General features: G+C 40.6%; 1 protein-coding gene across 1 annotated transcript in view; it reads right to left on the reverse strand.

The window, feature by feature from the left end:
* The window catches only part of STIM2 (stromal interaction molecule 2), a 288,103-nt gene that overhangs the window by 103,100 nt on the left and 157,089 nt on the right, over window positions 1–27,914 (reverse strand). The window contains exon 3 of the mRNA XM_029589743.1: window positions 27,768–27,882. Within this exon, the coding sequence (XP_029445603.1) occupies window positions 27,768–27,882 (115 nt within the window). The remainder of the gene's footprint in view (window positions 1–27,767; window positions 27,883–27,914) is intronic.

Raw genomic sequence — 27,914 nt, forward strand, 5'->3', positions numbered from 1 at the left:
CAGAGTAAAGAGAACATTAATACGATGGACTATTGGGTCTTAGAGATTTTTTGTAGAGGATACATTCTTATGCTGGTTGCTCCAGTTAAAGATGTTTTTATTTTCTTCTCTTGCAGGTCAAGAAAAAAAAAAGAGTGCCCTCTGGGAGACAGTAGCTTGCTTGCTCCAGTTGGATGCAGTAAGCTGAGCCCTAGTGTTGGAAGAAGGGAAAGGAATATATTGAATTTATTTAGTCATTCAGAAGAAGGAATATTCCACCCAGTGTTTGGAAATAAATAGGGACCTTCATTTTCAGATTTTATTTTTTTTATATTTTCCCAGGAATTTATCAGGGTTTATTACGGTAAGAACAAAAATGGGAGAACAGTGAAAAGAAATTACTTATTTTTATGGGTAAATAACTGAGTTTATTCTGGACAGTTAACATTAAGTAGATTATTTTAACAAACAGAATTTACTGTCCTTTGCTGTAGAACTGAAATAGACCTCTAAGCACTTATACCACCATGCATAAACAAATTGCTAAAAAATGTTTCTCATTCTCTTGTTTTTTCAGTATTTCCCTTCTTTCCAAATCTTTCATCTCCTCTGTCCTCCAAGAATCCTCTTCTCTTTTTCGCCCACAAGAATCCAATTCTCTTCCCCAAGATCTCACCCCCCCCCCCCCAAAAGAATCCCTCTCTCTCTCTCTCTCCTCCTCGACCACCCACCCTCAACCTTTACCCACGGCATTGGCTCCAGGCTCCTTCTTCAGAAGCTGTTAATGTTGCTATTACTAAGGTTGTGCCTCCTGCACCCACAGTGCTGCGCTGCACGACTGTGTCTTTATGAAGTCGGAGAGCCTGCCCAGAACTGCTCCTGGTGGAGAGGGGGGGCCACTTCAAACACTACATCGCACTGGTAGCATTGGACAGAACAGCTGGCACTTCTGGCTGGAGGGAGTGTGCAGGGATATAGAGGCATTTCATTTTGACTGCTTGCGGGGGGGAGGGGCCTGAAACCCCACTTCCACAGCACCTGAAACTCAGCACGCTATTCTGTCTGTACTGGCTTCCAGCAGCGATGGAAGGGGTTGAACCGCTGCATCTGCAGCTTTTCAAACAGCATAAAATTAGGGTTAAATCTGGTTAAAATGATTTTCACATTTGGAAAAATCTTGAAGCAGGTGAATACAATTTGAAACTAAAAATGAAGGACTCTAGACATAAGGCATGTCAACAGATCCTTAAGGGTCCCTCATTTTCTTATGGTGATACTGAGGATGGTAATTATGACAGTTGAGGAAAGAGGAATTTCTAACATCTCTAGACTTGTTTGAGGCATATTACCATATTCCCATCAGAGAGGAGCACCAAACGTTTCTGCGATTCGCGATTTTAGGGAAACATCATCAGTTCAGGGCTCAATCATTTGGTCCATCCACAGTGCCATGAATATTTGGCAGCCTTTCTCCACAAATGAAAAAAAAAAAAGGATTCTGTTCCATCCATATCTAGATGACTGATAATGAAAGGTTAACAACTTTTACAATATAAGCAGTTAGGTTCTCACGTAAAATTTGTATCAAAGCTGAAGGACAACGATTCAATGAGAAATTGGATAGAATGAATTTTGCCATAATTTGAATGATCTCATCTTCTGGCATGGGAGAAAAGGAGACCAATAACTAAGAATTAGACTCAGTGCTAGGGAGATGAGAAGAGGGATAGGCACCAGATTTGCTATATACATTAGCAATTTTATCTTCAAAGAATTACACAAACTTGTCACAGTACACAGGTTCCTGCACAATATGATTTTGAATAACAAACTTTAGAGATAAGATCAGCTTACTAACTATATGAAAATGTTCACATGGGTTCCCACCTGCCTCAGCTATCCTAGCTGAAAAAAGGCATTTTAGGAAGAATGTGGTAGAAACCTTCTTTGGGTAAAAAGACCATGCGTTTTGCTGTAGTCAGTTTGTAAAATTGTACAATGTTCTTTTATGATGTTGACTGTTTCTTTGATCTTGTCTCCAGTACAGAAAGAATCTGCTAGTTTATCATGTACAGTCTCATTTAAACCTGAAGCTTTCAGCTATGTCAGCCTTCTTGTTCCTATGGCAATCACTGAATATCTTGCAGATGTATTAATACTGTTGTAAATATATCTTATAAGATGCTTGGGCATTCATCTGTTTCTGGATAATGTGGGAAATATTTGTCTTAAATGTCTGCTGTAAGAACAGTGATGGTATGCTTGATTTTCTGTAAAATATTGTACAAGAACTGCATCATCAGGGACTGGTATGTGAAAATTCTACTTTGTACCATGGCAGATTGGAAGAGTTTCTTGCTTGTGATGTCCAGAAATCTAGACTGCTTTCTTGGATGAGTATTTAAGTACATTTTTTTTTATTTTAGCTTTTTTTTTTTTTTTACTCTGATTCTTAAGATAAGAGTCATGAGATAACTGTACCTGATCACATCCAAGGCAACATTTTTACCTTATATTTTGAATCTATTCTTCTGGAAAAGAGGCATGAACTACATTTCAGTTTGTGGGTCTTGAAGAGCTTTATGAAATGGGATGGCATATGGTTATTTTAGTGCTTTTGTGTGTTTAGAAAATCGTGTTTGACTCTTCTTGTAGTTATAAGAGTATAGATTCTGCCATCTTCTAGATAGAACAAAATACACACAGAGTCTACTGTATAATCTAATACACACTATAATGTCATATCACACAAAATCCGCAGCACTGGCTTAATACACCGTATACATTGAAGAGCAGAAGCATCGGACGCAGTGTGTTATTTATCTGTCGCCCCTTTAAAAACTAACAAGAGTTGAGTTCCCATATTTGAAGAAGAGCAAACAATGTTTTGAAAAATAACATTTTGAAATTATACAAAATATATTGCACTGTGGGAAAATATATGATACAATCTGGGGAGCCCTCTAATAAGTTGGGAAAAGAGCTGAGACAGGATACTGCACTTTAATACATTGTATCAATCGGATTGTCACAGTGTTTTTGTGATGTTTTTAATGGTGTGTATGGAGAGTGAATGTGAATAGTTAGTTTTAACTTTGTCTAGTGAGATTAATGACGTTTTTACATGTATGTCAATAAACAATGGATTTTGTGTGATATGACATTATAGTGTGTATTAGATTATACAGTAGACTCTCTCAGTGTGTATTTTGTAGTATTGTGGGAGAGGGTGAGAAATGCATTACCCTGTGTTGTAATTATCTTCTAGATAGAAGCAGGATAAGATTGATCCCTCTGGTCATGTGTTGCTTCTTTCTGTTTTTAGATAAGCGTCTTGTGGTAGCCCTGAATAATCCACAAATGACTGTCCAGAAAAAGTCAGACACTGAATCACTGTTAAAAATATGTTTCTATTGACAAGACTTCCCCTTTGCTGTTGATGGGGATTCAGACTTCAGTTTATCCAGTGGGATCCGAAGGATCTGAGATAGAGTATCAAGGTGGGCAGGCAATTTTTCCAGTACTGGGATTGGCTGAGATGGAATAGCAGCTTTAAGTTCTTTCATGTATTTGCTAACAAATTCCAACCAGAGCTTTTAGATGAATAAATGCCTTCCAGGTTAGGCTGAAAAACTACAGAAGATGTATGTGATTCAGGTACTAAAATTGGAGATGTCCATATTTTGACGCTGAAATTTTCTGCGCCAAAGGTGATGGTGCTAAGGAAACTTAGGCAGAGTGGCCGCCCAAGAACTCCCATGAACTCTGAGAAATATATTGATTTTTATGCTCTCAGAGAGCACATCCATCTTGGCGCTGTTGGATGACATCACCCCACTTGTATGGCTGAATTTGTTCCTGTTTCTCCATAAAGAATATGTTTCTAGCAGATACAATTTTTGATTTCCTCACACACTGCCCTTGAAGACCAAGCAGACTAACTAGTCTTTATTGTTGTCTTCTTGACCTACAGAGTGAAATGAATATAAAGTCAACAATTGCCCAAGGTTTTGCTATCTTTTGTTTTAAGACTTTCTGTTTCTACACTTTAAAATATTTCTCCTATATATTAATCGCAAATTCCAACCTGTCATTACCATGATATACTTTTTATGTAACAGGAAACCCTGGCACTTGTTTTGCGCTTTTAGTGATTATAACTTTCTTTGTTGATAAAAATCTTTGGTCCATAAAAATGGAAAATTTTCCTCATTGTTTGTTCCTATTCTATAAATTTCTACAGCAGACAGGGCCTGCAAACACTAACACTCAAACTGTAATGGAGAACAGCAACTTAAAACTGGAAAGGAGCTGCCTCCATCCCCAGGTAAGGGGTGTGTGTGTGGGGGGAGGCTACAACCGTGGAGGTTCTCTGCCTATGGACTGGGGAGAGAGGAGAAGACTGAATGGAAGGCCACTGAGCTGCACACAGCAAGGGCCACGTGGAAAGTTGGTCAGGCAGAGATTACTCAACAGGTACTCCTGCTACTATGTTGCATGGACAGATGAGTGTGTAAATAAGTTGCTGACAAGTCTTCAGATTTGATGGCTGAGATTTGGCCTGTTCACTACCCCAAAACTTGTGCAGCATCTTGAACAAGTGAGTTCTGTTCTTGTTATGGACAAGAACGTTCTTGCATCACAGGGATCTATGATCTGGTAAGCAAGAATCGAATTACAGGATCATTGGAGGGTTGAGTCTTCAATAGTCCTACATCTCCAATGGCTGAATATTGCATTAGCATCATAATTACTAAGTTTTTATGAACTATATCTTAGGTGACAGCACAGTTACCCTGTAGGGATAGGAGAATACATTTAATGGTTGAACTGATTATGTAATTGAGTGGAGAATATGTTTGATTGGTAATGTAATTTGTTCTATGCTGCGGCCATTTGAAAATCCAAAGCCAAGAAAAAATGTTCTTTTGTAACCAGTTGGGAAGGAGCCCTTAAAACTCTGTACCAAATGCTATCATACATTTTATTTGCTGTATGTCGCTTTGAATTTTTGTACTAGAAAAGCAGTTAAGGAAAAAATTAGACTAAGCATGTACCAAGGATCTCCAAGACCTAAAACTTGTCTCTTTGAGCTTTGGGACGGAATACATTTGGAGTATGCGAGGCTTCCAGCTTTGAATCTGTTACTTGGTATGGACAATGCCAAGACCAGACTGGAGTACTGAAGATGCGGCACCTAGAAGACGATTGTTTGATGTACCCAAGGGAAGATGAGATGCTCAAAAGAAGGACCTTTATGTGCTTAACATGCTGAGTGAATACTTCAGCTGTCTGTCTGTCTTACTTTGTCTCAAAAAGTGATGACACCACCAGCAGGATAAGCCGCATAAGGGAGCAGACAACCTCCACAGCTCTCTGGGGGGGGGGGGAGGGGGGGTCACTGTCAAAAGCTGGAACTCTAGAGACTGGCACTGTATTGTCTGTGTCTGGACTGCAGGGCTCATCTTCAGACACAGCCACTTTGGCCAGCGTGGAACCACCTGTACCTCTTTGCTCTGAGAACTGTGTCTCAAGACTCAGTAATGCATCAAAACCTCTGCTCTAGAACTGGTGTTGGCTCTTCTTGACTCTGTTTGCATGCTCAGAGCACTGATTTTAGCTCAAGTGGGAGAAGGGATGAGATTTCTCTAGATTCCTAGGTCTGTCCTTGAACTATGGAGATAAAGAGCTTGCGGGCTTCTTTGGAGTGGCCTGGTCAATAGTGATCAGCACAGCTTCACAGTTGTTACATCAAGCCTTCAATGCCAGTTTCAAAGAACTGGTCTTTAGTTTACTGCCAAAGATACCAAAACATTCTGTGCAACATTTTTACTCACCTCAAACAAGTTCACTGTAAACTTGTCCCAAACATTTGTAACAAAGTGATGATGGTCAGTTATAGACATCTTCTGTTTGCACCTGGGGTAAAACCTGAAGGCAATGGCTGGCTTCTTGGACACCATGAGGAAAATCAATGAAGCGAAGTGAAATGTATACATTTTCCTCCTAAATCAAGACATTCTGAAGAGAATAATACATTTTTGACCAGGTAATCTTGCTGATCCAGTGATAAATAAAACTATGGGTCAGTTCAGCAGAATGACAAAGACAATAAAATGTCAAAGTATAAAAAAAATGTATCTAAGGCAATCATTTGGAAGAAAATAGGAAAAAAGAATGGGGGTCACAGAAAAAAAACCCAATCACATCAGTTGCAGTTTACAAACTAGAATAGAGGAAAACGTGGGGCTGTGGCACGATAGTGAAAAACCCACATTTTTTCCAGAAAGTTCCGGAAGAATGTGTGCATTTGGTGTCAAGCATGGTTACATGACCCATGTATGTGTGTCAGTTAGGTGCTTATCTTCAGAGAAGTAACATAATTACATTTTAATAAAACTATTTTCTGTATAAGTTGGGTCTTTCTTCAAAACCGTATTTATTCATAAATTGCCCTCTTACTCTCAGACCGATGCAATAAGATGTATTCAACTGAATGCACATTTTGGGAGCATAAACCTTACTAACGATGTAGGAAGGAATATTATGGTCACAAAATGTACGTTCAAATACGTGGTCAGCTTAGTGCCCTCGCATGGAAATCCCATGCAAATGATGGCATTGAACATTACTCCCTGATGCAGAGGCGCACGCTGCCCTAACGTAGGTTTTCCTACCGCTGTAAATTTTACTCCTGGTCAGAGGTGGAGTAAAGTTTCCAGCGCTGGGAGGAAAGAAATACTGGAACAGCATGATGAGGTGCAGGGGCAGACAGTGAAGATAGGAAGCAGTGCGGGCTTGGGGAAAAGAGGGAATGATTCTTTAAATTAAAAAAAAAAAAATGAGCCCAGAGGTTTTTTTTTTTTCTTTGCTGGGCAGGCACAAGGAAAGAGAGAAAGCAGGATGTTTACCTCAAAAAGGGGGAGGGAGATTGAGCTCTGGAGCTTTAGTGAAGGGAGGGGGAACAGACTCTTAACTGGAGCAGCACAGCAGTAAAGCAATGGCTCCCCAAACTGCACAGAGGTGGCAGAAGCTGAGTACTAAATCCAGGACATTGCAGCAGAGTTTCTTTTGCTTTCGTCAGTGAATCCCTGCCCCTCCGAGTTTAAAATCTGTGTACAGTCTTTGCTGAACGCACATTTTCTAGTTCGCACTTTTTTTTTTTTTAAACTCCCAATGTATCAGCACAGCAATAGCTTACTGCATTGCAGTTTAAAAAAAAAAGTAATCTATGTGTTAAACTGTGCACTGAATTATAGCGTACAGTTTAAGGGACAGATTACTGTATCAGTCTGTCTAAGAGCCTAATAGGGAACTGCTACAAAAGTACGGCACATTCCCCTCCACAGGCTTGGCAGAGGCCACAAATACTGCTGGGAAGGAAACAATTATCTCTGTGTGCGCAGTTTTTAATTACAGAAGAAAACACCTTAAGGAAAACTATTTTCTCCTAAATTAATACAATGCTATGGTATTAGTATTATTCATAAATGGAGAAGATTTTAATCAAGTTGATTTTTTTTTTTAGTTCCTTTATTTTAAAATGAGATTCTCACTATTGCTTTTCTATAAAATTAAGAAATGTTTCTGAAACTAAGCAGTGCACAATTTTAAAAGAATCCACAACAGTTACTGAAATGCATACCAAAAAGTGATTTCAAAACTAGTATCTTAAGTTTCCAGCTCCATTAAAAGTTTGTTTGTAACATTACTTAAAATAAAAGTAGGATTCCTGTATTTGAGTATCCTTTAATTGTTTATAGCGTTAGTTTATTTTTAAATGTTAAACAATTTAAAATAGTGGGGAAACATTTTCTTTTATTAGAAGAAAATGCTTTAGATTTTTTTCTCACAGCTTAACATATACATAAATCTATGACTAATGTAATTTTTTACTTTAATATTTAGAGTATGAAAAATTGCTTACTCTGATGACCAATCATACCAATTTGCTACAGGAAAAAAGTATATCTCAAGCAATTTATTACTTCTATTTTGTATTATAAATCTTATAGTATCACAACTACGACAGATCTGCTCTAGGGCCTAACGTATCAAATTTCTCTATGTGAGCTACAGGTTCATTAACTGGCAGGAAACTATGAAGCCAGGTAGTAGCATATAGGAATAAAGGAAAATGTTGGCTGGGGGAAGAAGGAAAGTGAGAGACATCACTGGAAAAGTGGAGAAGGCTGGGGAAAGAAGAGATGCAGAAACAACTTGAAATTGATTTCAGTTTGTTCCAAGTTAGACAAGGTTCTCAGGTACGCCTTTACCTGACGCTCACACTCACACTGTTCTGTGGGTGTACATGCCCATGACAGAAGCTCTTGTTGCTGTCAAATACATCTTGTCCAATCATCCTGTGATGTATCTTATACAACTCCCATTTGCCCATAACAGAGCAAAACTCTTCCTCCTTGCCCTTGAGTGAAGGTTTGCATGTCATTCTAAAGAATATGCAAACTGTTTGATGTATGCACTGGCAGGCACATTCAGGGAATTGAAGAATAGCATTCTAATTTAAAAAAAATTCTCAGTAAAGTCCAACATTTTAGGCTCACTCTCTAGGGAAGAGGGTGGCAAATTACAGTCCTCAGGAGCTTTTAATCAGGCTTGCTGGTAGCCGTAGCTCCAAACACCTTGCTTAGCACTATTAGCCTGCTGGAAATTTCATTTGAGTCCAACCATCCTGACATCAGCGCAGGCCCTAGCTTCAATGGAGGGGAGCACTGTTGAGCGCTGATGGCGGCAGGCACGTTTTGCTGAAGCTCCAGCCCCCTACCTGGCTTTTACCCCGTTTCCCCCTCTTAAACTGAAATCTTTTGATAAGAACTGAGTAACATGAGTGTTATTAGCTAAACTACTAATGGGTTCCAGAAGAACATGAGTGGGAGATCACAAATTTTTGCAGAGAGGATGGTGGGGCCTGAGAGAACTCGACTGCAAGGTACAGGGTGAAACTAACTGGAGCAGGATTGACGAGATCCGATGCTCCTTGTACTGTCTGAGATCAAAGATAAGAGGGCTGAAATTAGTAAGAGACTGACAGCAATGTGAAGCACAACTGCTGAACATGGTGAGAAATGTGATATTTTAAGCCCTCAGGTTGATAAGTTAGAGTGGAGGGTCTCAGATACTCAAGATTGGGAGACTTCAGCAGCTAACTCTCACACTATCTTATGCAAGCAGTTGGTAGACCTGCAAAATAGAGTTACTGACCTGGAGGACAGATTGCAGTGCTCGAATATTCGCACAATTGGAGTGCCTGAGATAATGGAGAACGGTGATCCAGTGTTTTTTGTAGAATTGATGCTACAAGAACTCCTAGCCCCTGGAAGTGATGGTCTGAAATTAGAGCTTGCCATTTGCACTGTGTTCCTGGGCAAGTTTGCAGTGCCCCAGGTAGACCGTGTGCTTTTTTGGTGAAATTCCACAAATGTAAAGATAAAGAACGTGTGCTGTGTAAAGTATGGTGGCGTGGGTACCTTTGACTACAAGGATCACAAAGTGGCCACTTTCCTCCACTACAGTGCTAAAACACAAAAGAAATGAGTGGCTTTAGCAGCAGTCAAAAAAAAACTTTATAAAAAACTGAAATTTAAGCTATTTTCCCAGCCCGACTGTAAGTGGAAGCAGATTAACTCTCTAAAGGAAATTGGGGCATTTCTAGGGATGACAAGCTCAAACAGAGACTCAGTCTGAGTCATGAGGGAATCACTATGTGCTGAAGTTAGAAACCCATGGATGGCTGTGATCCTGATTTGGGCAGAAAAGAGACACTCACCACGGAGTAGAGATGAGCAGTGCTCTAGCGCGTGTCTACCCGTGGAGGAGACTAGTCACTTTGCCTGTCAGAGAATCTACTATAAAGGATCTAAGCAACCTTGGGAAATGTGGCCCAATGGCAAAAAGACCAATATAACTGTGAATGATTTGCCTTAGCACCAAAGAGGATTTCTGATGAAGATTTGAATGTTGCTGGGCTTTCTGAAAATGCTGGGCTTTCTGAAAATTCTGTGCCCAAAATAACGTTTTCTCTTCTGGAACCTGAATTGGAGAACTCTGCACCTTTGTTTTTTTAAATAACTACTTACGCAGTCAGTAATTTACCTGTAGAGGGGGGATGGGGTGGGATGCCAAAGGTAAAGGTTGGTCTGTTGAATGGAACTGGAGTGGAGATATGGGGTAGGTTGGAGAAAGGGTAAAGGATGTGGGGGACTGGGAGAGGGGGCAGGGGTGGGAGGCTCCCATGATTGGATACTTGGCATATGCATATGGAGGGAAAGGAAGCCATTTATATTTTAGACATGGTTTGGATTGGCAGTGCGTTTTCTGAAAGATATGTTTTGGAGTTTTGAAGAGTAATAGGGCAAGTATGCTCATAGAACATAAATGATCTTAATCACCCTATCAAAGTTACAGTAATCCAAGCATTGGCTAAATTGCACCTCAATATTGTTTTTCTGCAGGAGACAAATCTGCCAGTGAGATATCAGCATAAATTGCAGACTAACTGGGTTGGAGACTTATGTGACATCTTAGTGGGGTGGCTATTTTATTTAATAAAAATATTAATTTTTTCATGTAAGAAGAAACTATCTGATCTGGAGGGCAGATTCATATTACTTCAGGTAATTCTTTATGGGGAAGAGATGACTTTGTTAATATTTATTTTATTTATTTATTTAACATTTTTCTATACCGACCTTCATGGTTAAATACCATATCAGATCGGTTTACATCGAACAGGGGTATATAACTGAGATAGAGGAAACAAAAGTTACATTTAATGAGGACCGTGAACTTGGAAGCTTAGGTAGCTGGAGGAAAAAGGCCCGAAGAGGGCATCAACTGAGATTAAGTTAAAGAGAGTCATAACAAATTCCAGTCTAGTGTTAGTCCACATATTAGAAGAAGTTTATGAGCCAAATGGCTCTTTGTTTTTCAAGATATTGTTGAACTTTGGTGTGTTGAGGATAAACACATTCTGTTAATGGATAGAGATTTCAATTTAATATTTGATTATCTCATGAATAAATCTGGCCTTTCTCCACAACATAAAAACATGTGGCTTACTCAACTTATTTGTGATAAAACGAGAAAACTGGGTTTGGTGGATGTGTGGAGGAAATTTAATTTGTGGGTGAGAGATATGTTTTACTCTTCTTCACATCAATCTTATTCCTGTATTGATATGTGATGGATGGAAGTGGAGGATGTTTGGTGAGCGGAGCAGTGTGACATATGCTCCATTACTATATTCGATCACGCTATTATAATTTAAGTATGGACCTTCCCCAGTATGAAGAAATATATGGTCCTTGAATTAATCCCTTCTGCAGGATCATGAGAAGTTTGATGGACTTGAGAGGCAGTGGCAAGAATATTTGGCTCATTATGATCTAGATGGGATGGGAGCTCAAATGGAGGTTGGTAAGATGGGGCTTAGCATTACTGGTAGATTTTCCAAATGAAGAAAGGTAAATAGTGGAATGCCCCAGGGACCTGTACTAGGACTGGTACTGTTTAACATTGACCTGGAAAAGGGAGCACAGAGTAAGGTGATGACATGCTCCGGGGCTTTTGTAGATTGGTGCAGCCTGGGGCATGCGAACAAGGGCCAGACCCTAGCAGGCTTCAGCTGGTAGCAGAGGACTTCCTTATATATCTAGACAGGATATGATCTCATCAGCCAGAACCTCAGGAAGTCTCGGTTGCAAGGCCTATATGAGGTGACTCTGGTTGTAGAAAGTGCTACACTCAGTCCCTGGATGCTGATGGATAAGAACGCTATGCCGGAAGCGCTTGGAGGTAAGAGGTGTTACAGGTGATCAAATTAGCAGATACAAAATTATTCAAAGCTATTGAAACACAAGCAGATTCCAGGAAACTGTAGAAGGACTAGGTATTTAAATGGAAGATAAAATTTAATATGGACAAATGCAAAGTGATGCACATAGGGAGAAAGCAAATCTTAACTATAGATAGAAGTCCTCATCTATATTTGTGGCAGTGGTCAAAAAAGCAAATAAAATGATAGGAATGACTCAGAAAAGAATGGAAAATAAAACTGGATATATCATACAACCTCTGTATTGACTCCATAGTATAACCATACCTTGTGTGCAGTTCTGGCCACCTCATCTCAAAAAAGATAAAAGGTACAGAGAAGTGCAACTAAATAACAGAAAGGCTAAACACGTTAGGATTTTCAGCTTGAAAAAGAGGCAAGAGAAGGGATGTGTTAAGAGGTTTGTAAAATCTTGAGTGGGGTGGAAAAGGTAAATAGAGACTAGTGATTTACTCTTTCAAACAGTACCAAGACTAAGGCGCATACCACGGAAAGTAACAAGTAGCAGATTTAAAGCACATTGGAGAAAAATAAACAACATAATGGCAGTGTACAGGTCATTAATGAGTCAATTTATAGAGGCTGGAGCTCCAAAAAGATATAGACAGAGAAGGATTACCAAAATGCAGTGTCTTCACTAAAAGCACTAAGAGAAGTCTTAAAGATCTCATTATATAGAGGAGAGGAGACACAGGGGATATGATAGTCAAACACTTTTCTCATGCATAAATAAAGCACAAGAATCAAACATTTTTCAAAAAATCACGATATGAGACTCTGGGATATGAGTCAGAAGTAACATTGAAAAGTATCTCTACAGAAATGGTGGTGGATTCATGGAACAGAATTCAAGATGGCATGGAATAAGCACAGAAGGCAAAGTCAGAACAATTGGGTCTGTGACAATATAACTGGAAGTTAACTGGGTAGACTAGATAGGCCTTTCAGTCATACTCTAGGTTTCTATAGTTCAGTTGAAAAGGAAGGTTTCAAATTATATCTCTGGAAACAAGTAGCAGGCAGAAATGTGTTCAGATCCCACGCTCTGCATGAAATTTCTGTCTTACAACCACCATATTAAAATGATTTGCATCTTATGGCTATGAAATTCAGATTTCAAAGGAGCTGAACTGAAGTGATCCAATATCATTAGAAAAGTAAAGGACGAAAGGAACCAAAGACTTATTTGAACAATTGAGCACATGGAAACCGTTTTACAATGATTTCCTTTCAGTATTCTACTTCAGATTATTTGTGGGCAGAAAATGGTAAAATAAATTCATAGAAAAAGCATATTCCTACTCTGACAGTTGCCATTTCATCTACATGGTATTGCCTATCAAAAAATGCTCATACACATACTTTTATGGCCAAAAAGATATACTGATAGCTCAACCAGAATGGTTATATTATGTTTAAGTTATTTAACAGATGCAAAGAAAATAGCTGCTTAATGTTTATAGCATGGCAATTTAGATGTATTACCATACCATTTATTTGTTACATGCCTTCTAGATGGGGGAAGCAAACAAAACATACATTATGCAAAAAATATAAAAACATTAAAGTCAATATAATATAAAGTCAATTAAAACAAAAATAAACTACATTAAAAAGGTCATCAAATCACAATAAAAATACAAAGCATACACACCTAAGAACAATTCATTGAAAACATCTACTATAAAATTTAAAAGAGCACTAGCTCCTAAAAGCTTTGTCATAAAAAGACAGGTCTTCAATAAATGTTTGAATGAGATACACTGAATACAAAACAAAATTCTTCGGGAAGCGAGCTCCAAAGTAGTGAAGCATAGTACAAGGCACAATGCATTCACATATAGACAATGTAATGTAAGTTTTTATTTGTACTTTCATTTCTCTTTGTATTCACAACCTGTTTATTAGCAAATGATACAGGCAGTTTAGAGTTATTCACATCTGGGTACTCTTTGTCTACATTCGTTTGGGCTACTTAACCACAACATCTCTACTGGGATAGTCTAAATTCCGTGTTTCACAAGTATCCTTGGAAGATTCTCCCTCCAAACAATGCACTTCTGAGTGACTGTCAGCTTTCCCAAAGCTGTCCTGGGACCTTACAGACAGTCAGGTTTTCAGGAAATCCACAATGAATATGCATTAGATATATTTAAATATAATGAAAAATTACGTATATATAAAATTATTGCATGCATATTCATTGTGGATATCCTGAAAACCTGACTGGATGTGGGGTCCCCTGGGCAGGTTTGGGAAGCCCTGCCCTATGGTCTAGTTTAAAAGCTGTTTTCTCTCCTTTTTACAAGTTAGCACCAGCAGTCTGGTTCCAATCTGGAGTAGTCTCCCCCTTTCCAAGAATGTTCCCCAGGTTCTAACAAACCTCTTCCCTGCACTATTGTCTCATCCGTGCATTGAGACTCTGGAGCCCAGCCTACCTTTGGGGTTCTGCATGTGGAATGGGAAGCATTTCAGAGAATGCAATCCTGGAGCTCTGGATTTCGATATCCTACCTAAAACCCTAAATTTAGCCTCCAGAATTTTCCCTCTCACACCTTTCAATGTCAATGGTAGCCTCATGTACCACGACAGATGGCTCCTCTACAGTGCACTGTAAAATCTTATCTAGGTCGTGCATGTGTGAACCTGTCCTGTGTGTTTAAAAACCTTACTCAAACATATGGCTTTTTAACACTACAATTCACAATCACTACTTTTATATAATCTTCAACTAAGGAAAAGTTTTCAAGTGTATATTAATCATACAACCACAAGATAAGCAAGTTTGCTTACCATAAACAGTGTTTTCCCTAGAAAGCAGGATAAATTAGCCGTGCTATCTGGGATGTCCCTCTGGAGTGGCTCGAAGCCGAAACTGCTCTCCAAATATACAGAGCTTTTGCTCTGTGTGCCTGCACGGTAGTTCCCCATGACTGCACTGAAGCCTCAGTTATTAAGAAAGTATGGCTGAGCAGCAAACAGAAAAATAAGCAAAGACCAGACAGAAAGAATGAGAGACTGTCCAGGGAAGAGGGCAGGATTGTATGGCTAATTGGTAAGGTGATTGACTCAGGTGAAAAGCCAAGACCACTTTGGATGGATGGGTCCACAAGGTGACTGTCATGCAGAATTGTAAGTAAGGGGGATAGTGAACTAATGCCTGAGGTTCACTAACCTGTCTCGGTGAAGTTATTGCCACCAGGAACAACATTTTCCCTGTCAAAATTTCATGGAGGCGGTTTGCATCAGTTCAAAGGGCATCCAACACCAGGTTGATATCCCAAGGAACCGCCGTCTTTGAAATCAAGTCTTAAAGCACCCTTCATGAAATGAGACATCAACTGGTGCATCGAGATCAAGTTTCCCTGTGTGGAAGGATGATCTGCTGCTATGGCACTGTGGTGCACTCTGATGAATGACACTGCTAGGCCAGAGAAATATAACAGATGTAGATAATGCAGCAATTGTTCTGGGGAACATCCAAATGTGTCTACTGCTACTATCGTACACTAGTGAAGATATCTATGCCATTTGCTAGCATAATTCTTCCTTGTAGATGGTTTCCTGGCCGATATTATATCCTGAATCTCAGTAGACAGAGAGAGATGGCTCAACACCTCCCTTTCAACCTCTAAGCCATCAGATGTAGAGAGGATTGTAGCGGGTAAAGGAGTGTGCCTTCTTCCTGTGACCGCAGGTCCACTCTGTTTCCCAGGGAGATTGTTGGTTGGGTCAAGAGTTGTATGAGATAGGCGTACCATGGTTATCTGGGCCATGCTGGTGCAATGAGGTTGAGATCTGACTCTTCTGTGATGCATGTTTGGATAGCACGACCTATTAGAGGTATCAGTGGGTATGCATAAAACAGGTTCCCTGTCCAGGGAATTAGAAACACATCCTGAGTGATTCTGCGTCTGCTTGGCTTCAGAGAGCAAAAACTCGGCAGTTTTGTGTTAGACTCTGTTGCAAAGAGGTCCATGCAGAGTATCCCCCACCTCGTGAACAATGTGTTTGCCACTTCCTGATGCAGAGCCCACTCGTGGGGATGAAACATTCTGCTGAGTCTGTCGGCTTCAGTGTTCTTGATACCTGGAAGGTAGATTGCCTGCAACTGAATGGAATGGGCTAGTGCCCATTCCAGGATTAGCACCGACTCCCTGCAGAGTATCCTGGAACCAGACCTGCCTTCTTTGTTTAAATAAAACATGGCTACCTGATTGTCCGTGTAGACAATTATCTTCTTTCCCGTTAGCAGATGAGAGAAGGTGTAAATGTCATTTCTTATGGCTCTTAACTTAAAGGTCAATTTGGAGAGCTTTCTCCTGTGGAGACCAAACTCACCGTGTTTTCGAGTGCAGCACATGTACTCCTCAACCCTTTATGGATGTGTCCATCATCATGACAATTTGATGCGCCGGGGTTTGAAACGGTGCTCCTGATTCAAGAACCTGAGGGAATAGCCACTAGTTTATGTCCGAGATCATTGACTGAGTCATGACTACCTGTAGTGACATTGAGTGGTTGTGCTGAGACCAATGAGCCTTGAGTCTCCATTGTAGTCATCGCATATGAAGACGGGTATGTGGAACATAAATGGCCATCACCATATGACCCAGAATAGTTAATATTTGACGAGCTAGGGGGTAAGACTGGTTCCGTAGAACATGAGCCAGTTCACAGAAAGTTTGAATTCTTTCCGATGGAAGGAAAGCTTTGCAGAGTTTGGTGTTTATCACCACTCCTATAAACTGAAGGACTTGAAGGATGTAGATTGGACTTCTCGTAGTTGATTATGAATCCCAGATTCTCCAGGCAGGTTATGGTCTGCACTAGGTGCGAGCAGAGCATTTTGGATTGAGGCCACCAGAAGCCAATCATCTAGATAGGGAAACACCTTTATCCCTTTCCTGCGTAGGTGCTGAAGACAGGCCAAACGGAAGCACCTTGTACTGGTAGTGTTGAGTGTTCACTTGAAAGCAAAGGTAACACCAGGAAGATGGATGCATTGGGATGTGGGAATATGCATCCTTGAGATCTAAAGAACACATCCAGTTGCTGGGTTGCAGAAATGGAAGAATGGTTTTGAGAGAAGTCATCTTTAATTTCTCAGAATGAGTTTGTTGAGGACCCGCAGGTCTAAGATAGGCAGTAAACCTCCACTCTTTTTTGGGATGAGGAAGTATTGAGAAAGAATCCTCGATTTTGCTGTTGATGTATCACTTTGATCACCTGTTGTTGGAGTACCGACTGAACTTCCTGCTGGAGAAGCATATTGCCCATCTGCTCCCGGAAAGATGGTGCAAGGTAGGGCACCAGCGAAATTTTCTTGAAATTCAGTCTGTATCCATTCCACACCACACTGAGAATCCAATGATCCGATGTTATAGGGGTCCAGGTCTGGTAAAATGAAGTTATTCTGCCGCCTATTGCTGACAATAGCTGTGGCCGAGCTGTCTTCAAAAAGTCTGTTGTGGTTTTTGATTGTTGCCCTGTTGTTTTTGAGGACACTGAGCTCTTGCGCATCCCCTTGTTTGAGTTTGCTGAGGCAGTTGCTTCTGTGGCCGATAAGGCGGTGACCCATAGAGGCCAAACGGCCTACAATGACATCTCTGGTAGAAAGATTTCTTATAAGTCGGATAGAATCTTCTTGCAGAAGATTGCTCTGTTGACGTAAGCAAGGAGACCACTATCCTTTGTTCTTTTAGTTGGGATACAGTCTCCCGAAGCCTGTCCCCAAATAAATTATCCCCTTTACATGGAAGATCAGTAGGTATTCCATGAATGTCGTCACAGATTGTGCTTGCTCAAAGCCAGGTAAATCTTCTGGCAGCTATTGATGCTGCTGACATCCTAGCTGATGTTTCAAAAGCTTCATAAACTGTGTAGGCATTAAGATTTGTAGGCATTTATACAAATACTATGTGCTATAGAATTGATGTTGTTGAATCTTGGCATTAAGCATCGCTCCCTAAAAAAATCTTCTTACTGAAGTCATCCAGGTATTTATTATCGTTACCTGGAGGAGCATTTGAGTGTAGGCATGTCTTCTTTGCCTTTTTCACAGCTGATTCAACCACAACTGATGCATGAAGTAGCTGTACTGATCCACAGTGTAAGGTTCTACGCATTCTATATTTTAGATCTGACTTACGTGAAGTTTAGAGACCTGAGAATGGAGACTTCCACGACTTGTCCATTACTGCGTCCAGGACTGCATGAGATGGGAGTGCAGTTTGTTCTGATGAAATGTCAAACTTTTTAAGAGTACCATATACTTCCTACCTTGGATCCGGTAACTTTTTGGTTTCTACCTTTAAGGAGCCCACCTTTTTAATGAATTTTCAATAAGATGGGTCCTTCAGAGGCAAGGATGGCTCTGGCAGCTCTTCAGGAGGGTCCTATGGTACTTCAGTTAACGTACCTGGTGAAGTTGGAGTCTAGAGACTCATTGTCTGATTATGAGATTGTTGGACTTGTGTTATGACGATTGTCCTCTACTTCGAGCTCCTGTGCAGGAGAAGAAGGAAGTGACCGTGATGACAAGGCTTCTTCAGAGGGACTAGAAGGCAGCCAAGGTGGTATCTAATAGGCAGATAAGAAAAAAAGGATTGTAGAATATCCGATATTTGAGACATGGCCTGTGAGGCAGCACCTCCTGAGGGTGAGAAGGAGAATATTTCTTCCTTTGTGGAGGTGGAGATGCATTTCCATCTCTTCCAGAATGACTTTATCTCCTTATTTTGGAGGAGGGTATCACTGCCAGAAGAACTGAGGAATCTGGCCCTCTAACGTGTTGTGAATGGTCCTGAGTATTCGTGGTGAGACTTTTGCCTCTTGATTAATGAGTCTTGGAACTGAGGCTGTTTCCACTTTTGTTTGGAAACTTCGGGAAGTCCTGTATGAACACTACCTCTGGGAGCGGAGGCAGAGGAGTCCTCAGAGACCTGCAAAATGTCAACATCTGAAGCATCAAAATCCATGCATTTGCTTGGGGGTAAAGACTACTTGAGGGTCTGAAAGCCACTGTGATTGAGAGGTCCCTTCTTGGTGCTTTCTCCCCGTGTGCTGCAACACAAGCTTCTTATGCGTTGAGTGCATTGACTCATGGCATTCCTGTGTCGATTTATTTTTTATCGTTTGAGCCACAGGCATTTTTTCTTTTGATACATGCATTGATGTAGTAGGCGTTGGTGTTATGGTTCAACTTGCGTCTTGCGCAGTTTTCCGGTTTCAATGTCTTGTGTGTCGAAGGGTACAAATCCACACGGCTCTTGAAGGTCTTCAGCAGTGTTCTGATCAATGCATTAGCTCTCTGTGGTGCTTCCCCACCTGGCCCTGTTTTTTGAGGCTGGCTCCAATGAAGGCACTCGTTTCAGATAGGTCGGGTTTTTTTTATTTTTTTTTTATTTTGACCCTGGCAAAGATTGGGTGGATCGATGTATTGGTCGAGGTCACCTTGTTGTATGGAGTCTGGCTATTTTCTCCTCCCATTGACACTGGGCCCTTTGGTGACATCCTGCCACAGTTGCGGCAGGATGTTTGGTCATGTTCAACCTCAGGCACAAGTAACAATAGTTATGTCCGTCTGTGACGGACATAACTTTGCCACATTGGCAGTACTTGAATCTTAGGAGCCATGGGTAGCACTTAAAAGTGTGCTTTTTGGGGTTCACCAGAGTGAAGAAAAAGAAAAGAAAAGAAAAGAGAGAAAAAGGTGCAGGAGAAGAGAATCCGTGTCTGTGAGCTGCACGTGAAAAAACAGAACTGAGGCAGCAGGCAATCGTGCGGGAACTGCTGCACAGGAAGCAGAGCAAATATCTGGAGAGAAGTTTCTGCCTTGAGCCGCCCTGGAAGGATGTCCCAGACAGCATGGCTAATTCAACTTGCTTATCGATGGGAAAAAAATCTATATCAAGAAACCACTCAATTTTCTAAAATGTACATTAACAAAAAATAATTGAGTGATGCTGGTGATTTCATTCCTGTAAAATCACTATTGTAAGTATAATCCAGAATTTGAAAGATAATGAAAGCAACAGAGGACAGGTGAAGTGTGCTAGAAACAAAGTTAATAGTGAAAAAATACATAGGCACACCAACAGAACAGAGTGTGAGGGGAGAAGACAAAGCATCAAGAGGAAAAAGACTATATTCACAGAGCAAATGGGCTAGAAGAACTCGGATTCTCACTTGGAATCCAGTTCCTGGGATTACACAAATACCTGGCTTAATTGCACTGGTTTTCAAAATTAAACATCCTTCCCGGGCATACAGTCATTAGAGCAACATACATTCACATATACATCATGAGCTTGATCCAGCCCACAGCACTGATGTCAGAATGCCCTTGATCTAGCCTATGTTGGTAACAGCTTATATTTTTGAAGTCAGAAGTGCAAGGGGCAGCAGTTCAGAGCAACATGGGTAGGGGCATCCCTGGCAAGGCCACCACTGATTGGCTGCATTATGCATTGCTGGCATTAATACTGCTTGTACACATGGAGCTATTTGGGCCAAAGACAAGGAGAGAGGCTGCAGCACAGCCATTACATGTTTTTTTCACTGTGGAAGGTGGTGCAGGCCATTGAGATGAAGGCACTGGTGGTATCAACCATGGGTTCTGTGGGACTGCCAAGGAAAACCAGATAAGGATTATGGTTCCTGAAACTTCCAACCATGCTGTGTGTGAGGGGGCATGAACATCATCTTCTAAGGATGCAGATTTTGTAAGCACGGTAATCCTCATGATTATAACCCAGAGACTAAGTCTGAGTGTCTCTCCTTGAATTAGAATATCCAAAGTAGGTTGTTTTTTCATACCATGAATCTGGCATACTGCAAGAGAGGAGTGAGAGAAGAGTAAAAGAGAGAAGGGATGGGGGAAAGGAACAGGAAGTGGAGAGGGACCAAGAATGAATGGGGGGGAGGGAGATGTGTGAGTGCACCACAAGTACACAAATACCCCAACCCCACCATCCATTCACCTTCTTTTCCCTTTGTCTACTACTCCCCTAGTCAGGCAGATACTGGTGGGAGGCAAGTTTGCTGGAGATGTGACAGGGTTGCCAACTTTGGAGAAAGCTAATATTACTGATACTATCTACACACCCTTGGGAACCCTGCCCATTGCCTTCCCCTGTCTCAGCCTTTCAAAACATCAAAAGGGCCAGGCATGGTTCACCCCTTCTCAGCCAACAAATCCAAGGTGCTTTCTCCTTCCCCCTGCCCAGCAAACTCAGATGGTGACCCCCAACCCCCACCCTACCTCTCTCATTATTTGAAAAATCCTATGTGGCCCCTGGAAAAGTACCCATAGAGTAAAGTGAAGATGAAAAGCCTTATTCATATATTAAACATTTAAGCATCTCATTCAACCTCATGTTCAAGTGAACCAATTATAAGTAAACTCTGTAAATGATAGTAGATTATCCTATTTAAATAACTGTCACTGTTTATTTTTAAAAAGGAAAAAAAAAGGGCTCGGTGGCAGTGCTGCTTACCGCCAAATGGAGGACCTTGGCCTGATTCCCAGGTCAAGTTTTATACTCCCTAGGGACGCTGTGGAGACAGATTTTGTAGCTTGGGCGGGGGTGTGTGTGTATGTTTGAAGTCCCACTCAATGCACTACCAACTGGCTGAATTTAGGGCCCCATATATGCAGGGTTCCAGAAGGAGCCCTAATGAATGGCCCCCAGCTGAGAACTGTCATTGCAATGACTGTACTTGAGTAAGTTGGGAGAGAATATAAAATAAGGGAAAAAAATCCTTGGGCAGGTGTGAATGAAGGCTCATGGTACCAGATTCCAGCTCCCGTTCCAACTGAGCAGGATGAAACTGCTACCCCTCCCCCCAACAATTAAAAGCTGTATTTGTGTTCACAGTGTATTTTTCTAGGAACTAACTGAATGCTGATTAATGAAGTGACAAAAGACCTTCATAATCAACCAGAATAAAGAAAAAAAAATACATTGAGTGCAAAAGGAAGTGTTCACAATTCATTCTTTGGTTAAAAAGAAACAATGGCATTTTATTCATACTTCCGAAGTAACCTGACCTATGAATACAAAGAGAATTTCTAAGTATGCCAAAAGGAAGTAAATTCAAACAGAGATAAATTTAAGGAAATGTTCACACCTTTTAAAGCATGCATTTTGGTTTAATGTAGATAGGCTAGTTAAGCAGCACTATTAAAAAAACAAAACAAAACACAAGAGCTTACAGCTAGACCACTTAAGGGCCCCATAACTGTCAGGTTTTCAGGATATCCAGGTCATTGAACAGTGTCCTGGGCTATTCCTTGACCCACAACTATAGAAAATCAGAAGTCATGGTCATCATGTGGAGAACTACTCCTAGTCTGTGGAGGAGAGAGGTATGAAGGGAAGTCATGCAAAGATGCCTCTTTGGAACAAATTTCTTCCTTAGGGAGGCCAAGGAAATAGAAAAACTAAATTAAATTATTTGCCTCAGTCTTTACTGTTAAAGATGTACCCATACCTGAAATATTCTTTGATGATAATGATTCTGAGCAACTAAAACAATTATTTCTGATAATGGATCAAACTGAAAAACTAAAGAGTAACAAATCATCAAGATTAGATGGCATCTATTCCAAAATACTGAAAGAAGTCAAAAAGCATCTGGAAGGCATATCAGAAACCATCAGAATGGCCTGCTGACAGGAACTTCAGAAAAAGAAATTTAAAAAAAAAAAAAAAAAAAGAAAAGCAAAAAACACACAAGAACTTACAAGGAAAAAAAACGCCCTATTGGCATAACCTGCCCAGGTGCAGAAGCTGATAAAAGAAACATTTTTGTCAAATGACTGCATGAAGCAGTAGCAAATCAAGCAGAACTCAGCAGTGTGACTGTCGATATAAACAGATAAATTGAAGCATGCTGTGTGCCTGTGGGAATTACCATGCTTGCTCATGGCAGCCTTCAAGTCTTCACTGCATAGCTCTGGATAAAGTGTTCTGTGTCAGCAACACTGGATATCACCCATCTGTATGACTAAGTGAACTGCTTGTCTTTGCAGAAATATAAACTACCACAGAATAAAATAACTTGATAATCTACACTTTAAGATTAAAAGAGAACAATTCAATTACTTCTTAAATCTAAGCTCAGTGAGAAACATATGTTTAGTAATTGCTTTATCAAGTAAACTGTGTGGATCCTTAGATATCTTTAGACTATACATACATGTTATAGCCCTGGTACCAAGACATTTCCATATTCCAAATTTTTTGCACTTCAATAAAAGTGACAGAAGGCAAAAACTGTGTACTAGAACCATGTATCAGCTGAACTAATAAGTATACCATGGATTGCCATAAAAAGGCAGTACAACCCATTTACACTATATAAACTATATATGTTACAATGTAAACCGGAGTGATAAGTAACTCTGTTACCTGAACTTCGGTATAGAAAAGTTTTTTTTTTAAAATAGATAAATAAATTATTAAACAGTACAATGCGCTATTTATTAATATATGCATTTCTAATATTCTATGGTATCTACAAAAACCAATGGAGAAGACACGGGATCTAAAACTGGTAGATACCAATCCACTGATAAGTTGTATGTAAGTCTGAAAAAAAACTATACAAAGTCATCAATAAATGGACATCATTCAAGAGTGAAGTATTTTTTTTAAATTATACTTACCTGTTTTTTTTCTACCCATTTAAAAAGATCAAAGTATTTTTAACATTGCTGTAACAGAGATCCTAGTGGCATGAAATTAGAGGTACTGCTATAGTTCAGCTGGCAGAGATAGGGAATAACATTTTTAAAACAAATCAGCTCACTAATTGAAATAACAGGGATAAAGCACTTTTGCTTACCTGTAAACAGCATTCTCCATCAACAGCAGGATGAATTAGCCACTAACATTCGTGTGACATTATCCGATGGCCCTTCAGTCTCTCCCAGAGTTTATGCTTTAGCGCAGAACAAGGTAGAACAAGGCAAGAATAATTCTCATTGCTCTAGCCTGGCCACAGCATGTATGGTTTCCATATCTCACTCATCTATCAGTTCATTTCTGGCTCCCGTTGGGGATATCTCTCTCATCACAAAGGAAGAGGGCAGACTGTGCCATACAAACCTTCCATCCCTGTCCCTCACAGTTTGGATGTTGACTGTACAGTAAAAGTCTCCTTACTTCTTCTGAAAGATGTGAAAGATATGCTCATTTTGGATAAAAAACCATCTCTTTAATCTCCTGTACAGAGGACATCTGCAAGGCAATCATCACATTCTATGACAACTTGCCCATGACCAATGAGCCTTCAGGCTCCTATAGAAGTAGCTGAAATCTTGGCCACAGTATCAAAAGCTTTGGATTAGGAACAAAAAGTACTTCTCACATTTCTCTCTGTTTTCTACTGCTCAACAGAAGTCCAAGCTCTGGGTCCAACAATTCTATCAAGGATTTTTGCTTCTGGACACATTCAAGCAAATACTGAGGTATGCAGACCTATAGATCTGTGATTAGGGCATTCAGCATGAAACCCTAGATCATCTTCCCAAACAATGTATTGGAAGAGATCTGGTAGGTAAATACAAAGGTAAAACTCAGATCCTAAGGAATTCAATTTAATGTCCAATATACTGATGACAAAACATTTTTTATGAGGGAATAGACTTCATCTAGCACACAGTGATATCAATCACATAAAGTGCTACTGATATGAGTCTAATATAATCCCTTCTTTTTAGTTTTTTCCTGGAGTGAGAAATTGAAATACTGTTAAAAAACATAAGTAAAAAAAAGTGTGAACTTATCTTGTGATTGTTTCCAAATTCGTAAGATTGAAATGCACTGGATTCAGACCGGAGCACGACATGACATTTTTTGCCATGCTTGGCTGCGCCAGGGTATGCTCCAAGCGCTTTTAGATTGCACTTTCAACATAATGTCTGCCAGGTTACATAGACCTTCTTCCCAAACATTTCCAACACCATTGGGTCCTTCCCCTGGGGCGTGTTAGAGTAATCACTAATGTGCTTAGCATGCTTCACTGCTGATTTCCCCCTCCATGAAGTGGTGCAGTAACTGGATCCCCAAACACCGGGGCAGACTACACTCTACATTTCAAGTCCAGCTTCCTGGGTACGACAAGGCATGAGGTACGCATCCTCAGCTGAAAATCTTGGAGTATCTTGTGAACCAGAATAACTGTAGAATCAGCTAGCAGTTGGAGGAACTGAAAGAGCATAGAGACATCCAACCTCAGGTCCTTATCTTTCCTGACACTGATGGCTAGGGTCTCTGCCAGTTTACCCAAAAATGTATTGTAGCAGAGATTTTCCAAAGGAGAGGCATGCTGAGGGAAGTCCAGAAGGGGATCAAATGGAATCCCCATGAAATCTTCCTCATTCACTGACCACTGGGGAACGTTGATCCATGATCCCGATAAGGAAGCCAAGGCAGAGATCTCAGATGGAATGGAGAAGAAACTTTCAGGAGGAACTCAGATGGAGCCCACCTTTTTACACTCCAAAACATGGAGAGACTTCTTTGGGGGAAAATAATATATCACATCAGCACTGGAAGCTCTTGCTGTACAGACTGTACCAATGTGGAAATAGGAGCAGCCCCACTATGTAGAAACATTTCTTTCATCTTGTACAGGAGATATATTAATCTCCATCTGTCTTCAGAGTTCAAGGGGGCAAACTTTTTTTTTTTTTTTTTTTTTTTTACTAACAACAACAACTTGGCTTCTATCATCTGAAGGACTCTTTGGGCTGGACTTGGTGATGACAAATACTCTTCAGTGACCCACATTGGCTTATCTTCACACGAAGCTTTTGATAAGGCAGAAAAGGTACCAGTCACCAGAGCAGCAACCCTCGTTGTGCAGGCTTCTGGCTCAGAGGCACTCCACATCAGTTACCTTCAGTAACTCCTGCTGACTAGTATCTAGTTTCAAAGATGGTGCTAGTTCTTTCTGCACTATAGTAGGAACCGCAGGACTCTTGGACCTTTGCACCTAAGCACTCTGCACTGACACCAACACCAGTATGCTTTGGTCTTCTGCACTGATTGAGATGAAGGACCCTTTGAGCTCTGCGCTAACACAGACTGAGCCCTGGTTAGTCCCAGGTGCAGGAAAAATAGATGACTCAGCACTTAGAATGACAATGGCATCTCTGCTGGAGAGGCAAGGTCCTGCCTCAGCATCAAGGACGACTCTGCTCTGGTGGAGCCCTGAGCTGATAGTGCAGGCCTCTTCTTCAGCTCTCAGGGGCCCCTGTGTCGCTTTAGGACTTTTCTCTTCGCCTCCTCCAGTGCCACATGCCTCAACGCCATACTCAACCCCTGACCTAAGGCAGATCTAGAGGCCATTGCCAAGGAGGAAGGGGTGGGGGGACATGGGGGAAAGTATCTTCCTATGCTTGTGGGATTGACAGGGATATTTCCCACAAAGATTTCTTGCACCAGGAGCCTGAAGACACTTCACTCCTGGATGAGGAGTGGCTCCACTGCTCTGCCTCATGCTGAGGTTTTTACTCAACGGTACCTTTCTTAGGGCCTCCAACTTCCAGGAGTGGTAATGTTTGCACCCTAGGTGATATGTGACCACATCTATAGCAGTTTGAAGAGCCATGGTCAGGACCCAAATAGCAGTAGCAAACAGAGAGTGTGTCCTGTGATGGACATCCTGTTCCCATGGATACAGGCTTTGAACCCGCTGACTATGGGCTTCTGGCTTTGGGCTCTTCCATGTTTCAACATTAATTGAATTTCTTTACTTTTTCTTCTAAAAAAAACGTAAAAGTTCTGTTTTAGGGGCTGCCAAGGCAACAAGACAGTTTGAATCACTAGGCCGCAGAAAGAGAAAAAGTATCAAGAGAGTCAGAGAAACATTTGCGTGGTAACTTGGATGAAGAAAGACTGAGGCGTTCACATGGCAGCATGCACACGTAGGAACTCCTGCAAATGCTCATAAAATCTTTACTGCGTTCTGAAATCTGGGTCCATGTCAGCACTGTCAGATGACACCACTTGCACATAAATTGCTAATTCATGCCTACTTGTTGATGGAAAATCATATTTAAAATGAGATTATCTATATAATAAATCACAAATTAAAGTCAACTTTTCCAACCTTTGACATGCTGGGAAAAAACATTTTCATTGGCAAATGAGGTATAAAAAGAAAGGTTTTGAAATGTAGAATTGCAGTACTGTGGTTGTCAAAGGTGTTATCTAGGTTGTCAAATTTAAAGCCCTTGACACAGGGCTCCAGAAGGAACCCTGGTGCATTGCTCCTGGCCTCAGGACCATTGTTGCAATGACCAGATTAGTAAAAGAGGGGGGGTCCATTAAAATAGGGAGAAAATCTCCAGGTAGTTGTGAGTAAAGGCTCATGGTGCCAGAATCCCAGCACTGGTTACACTGAAATAGGAGAAAGAAGAAAGTACTGGACCCCACAAAAATTAGATTTCAAATAGGAACTATAAATCAAATAAATTGAACATTCATGTGTTTTGTCTAAGACTTGATGTCAGTCTATCTTTCAATCTAAGCCAACACCAATTGTCTGGCTGAACAGAATCTGCCCATAGATCCAACTTGCCTGTTGAAAGACTACCCCAGTTCCAAGGCAAAGGACCACTGCCAAGTTTTCTTCTTCAAAGTTTTAATGGTGAGACATATAGTGAAACCCTCTAGCTTCTCAGAATGCGGCTGCGAGAAGTGCATGAACACCATTTGTCACTGTAGCAATTCTTATTTAGCAAAATTCAACATTTAGTTTTATTTGACTGAGATTTAATACCATCCATTCAACCTAAGCAAAAACACTATTTGCAAATTTGATGCTTTAGATTAGTATCTATAATACAAATACAGATCTATTACTGGCCATCAAGAAAAAAAAAAGATATATACGATGCTTTTTGACACTTTTTTACCTTCTGATGTTTTCCAGCTTTTCCACAAATCCTCAATTGTGATGTGTTCATCTTCTTTGTGTAGCCGGCTATGTTTATTGGAAGCATCTTTGTATTTCAAGTCTTCTCTGAGGAACTATTGAAAGAAAACAATGTTTTAGTATTATT

This window comes from Rhinatrema bivittatum, chromosome 1, assembly GCF_901001135.1.
Source record: "Rhinatrema bivittatum chromosome 1, aRhiBiv1.1, whole genome shotgun sequence".
Classification (NCBI taxonomy): Eukaryota; Metazoa; Chordata; class Amphibia; order Gymnophiona; family Rhinatrematidae; genus Rhinatrema; species Rhinatrema bivittatum.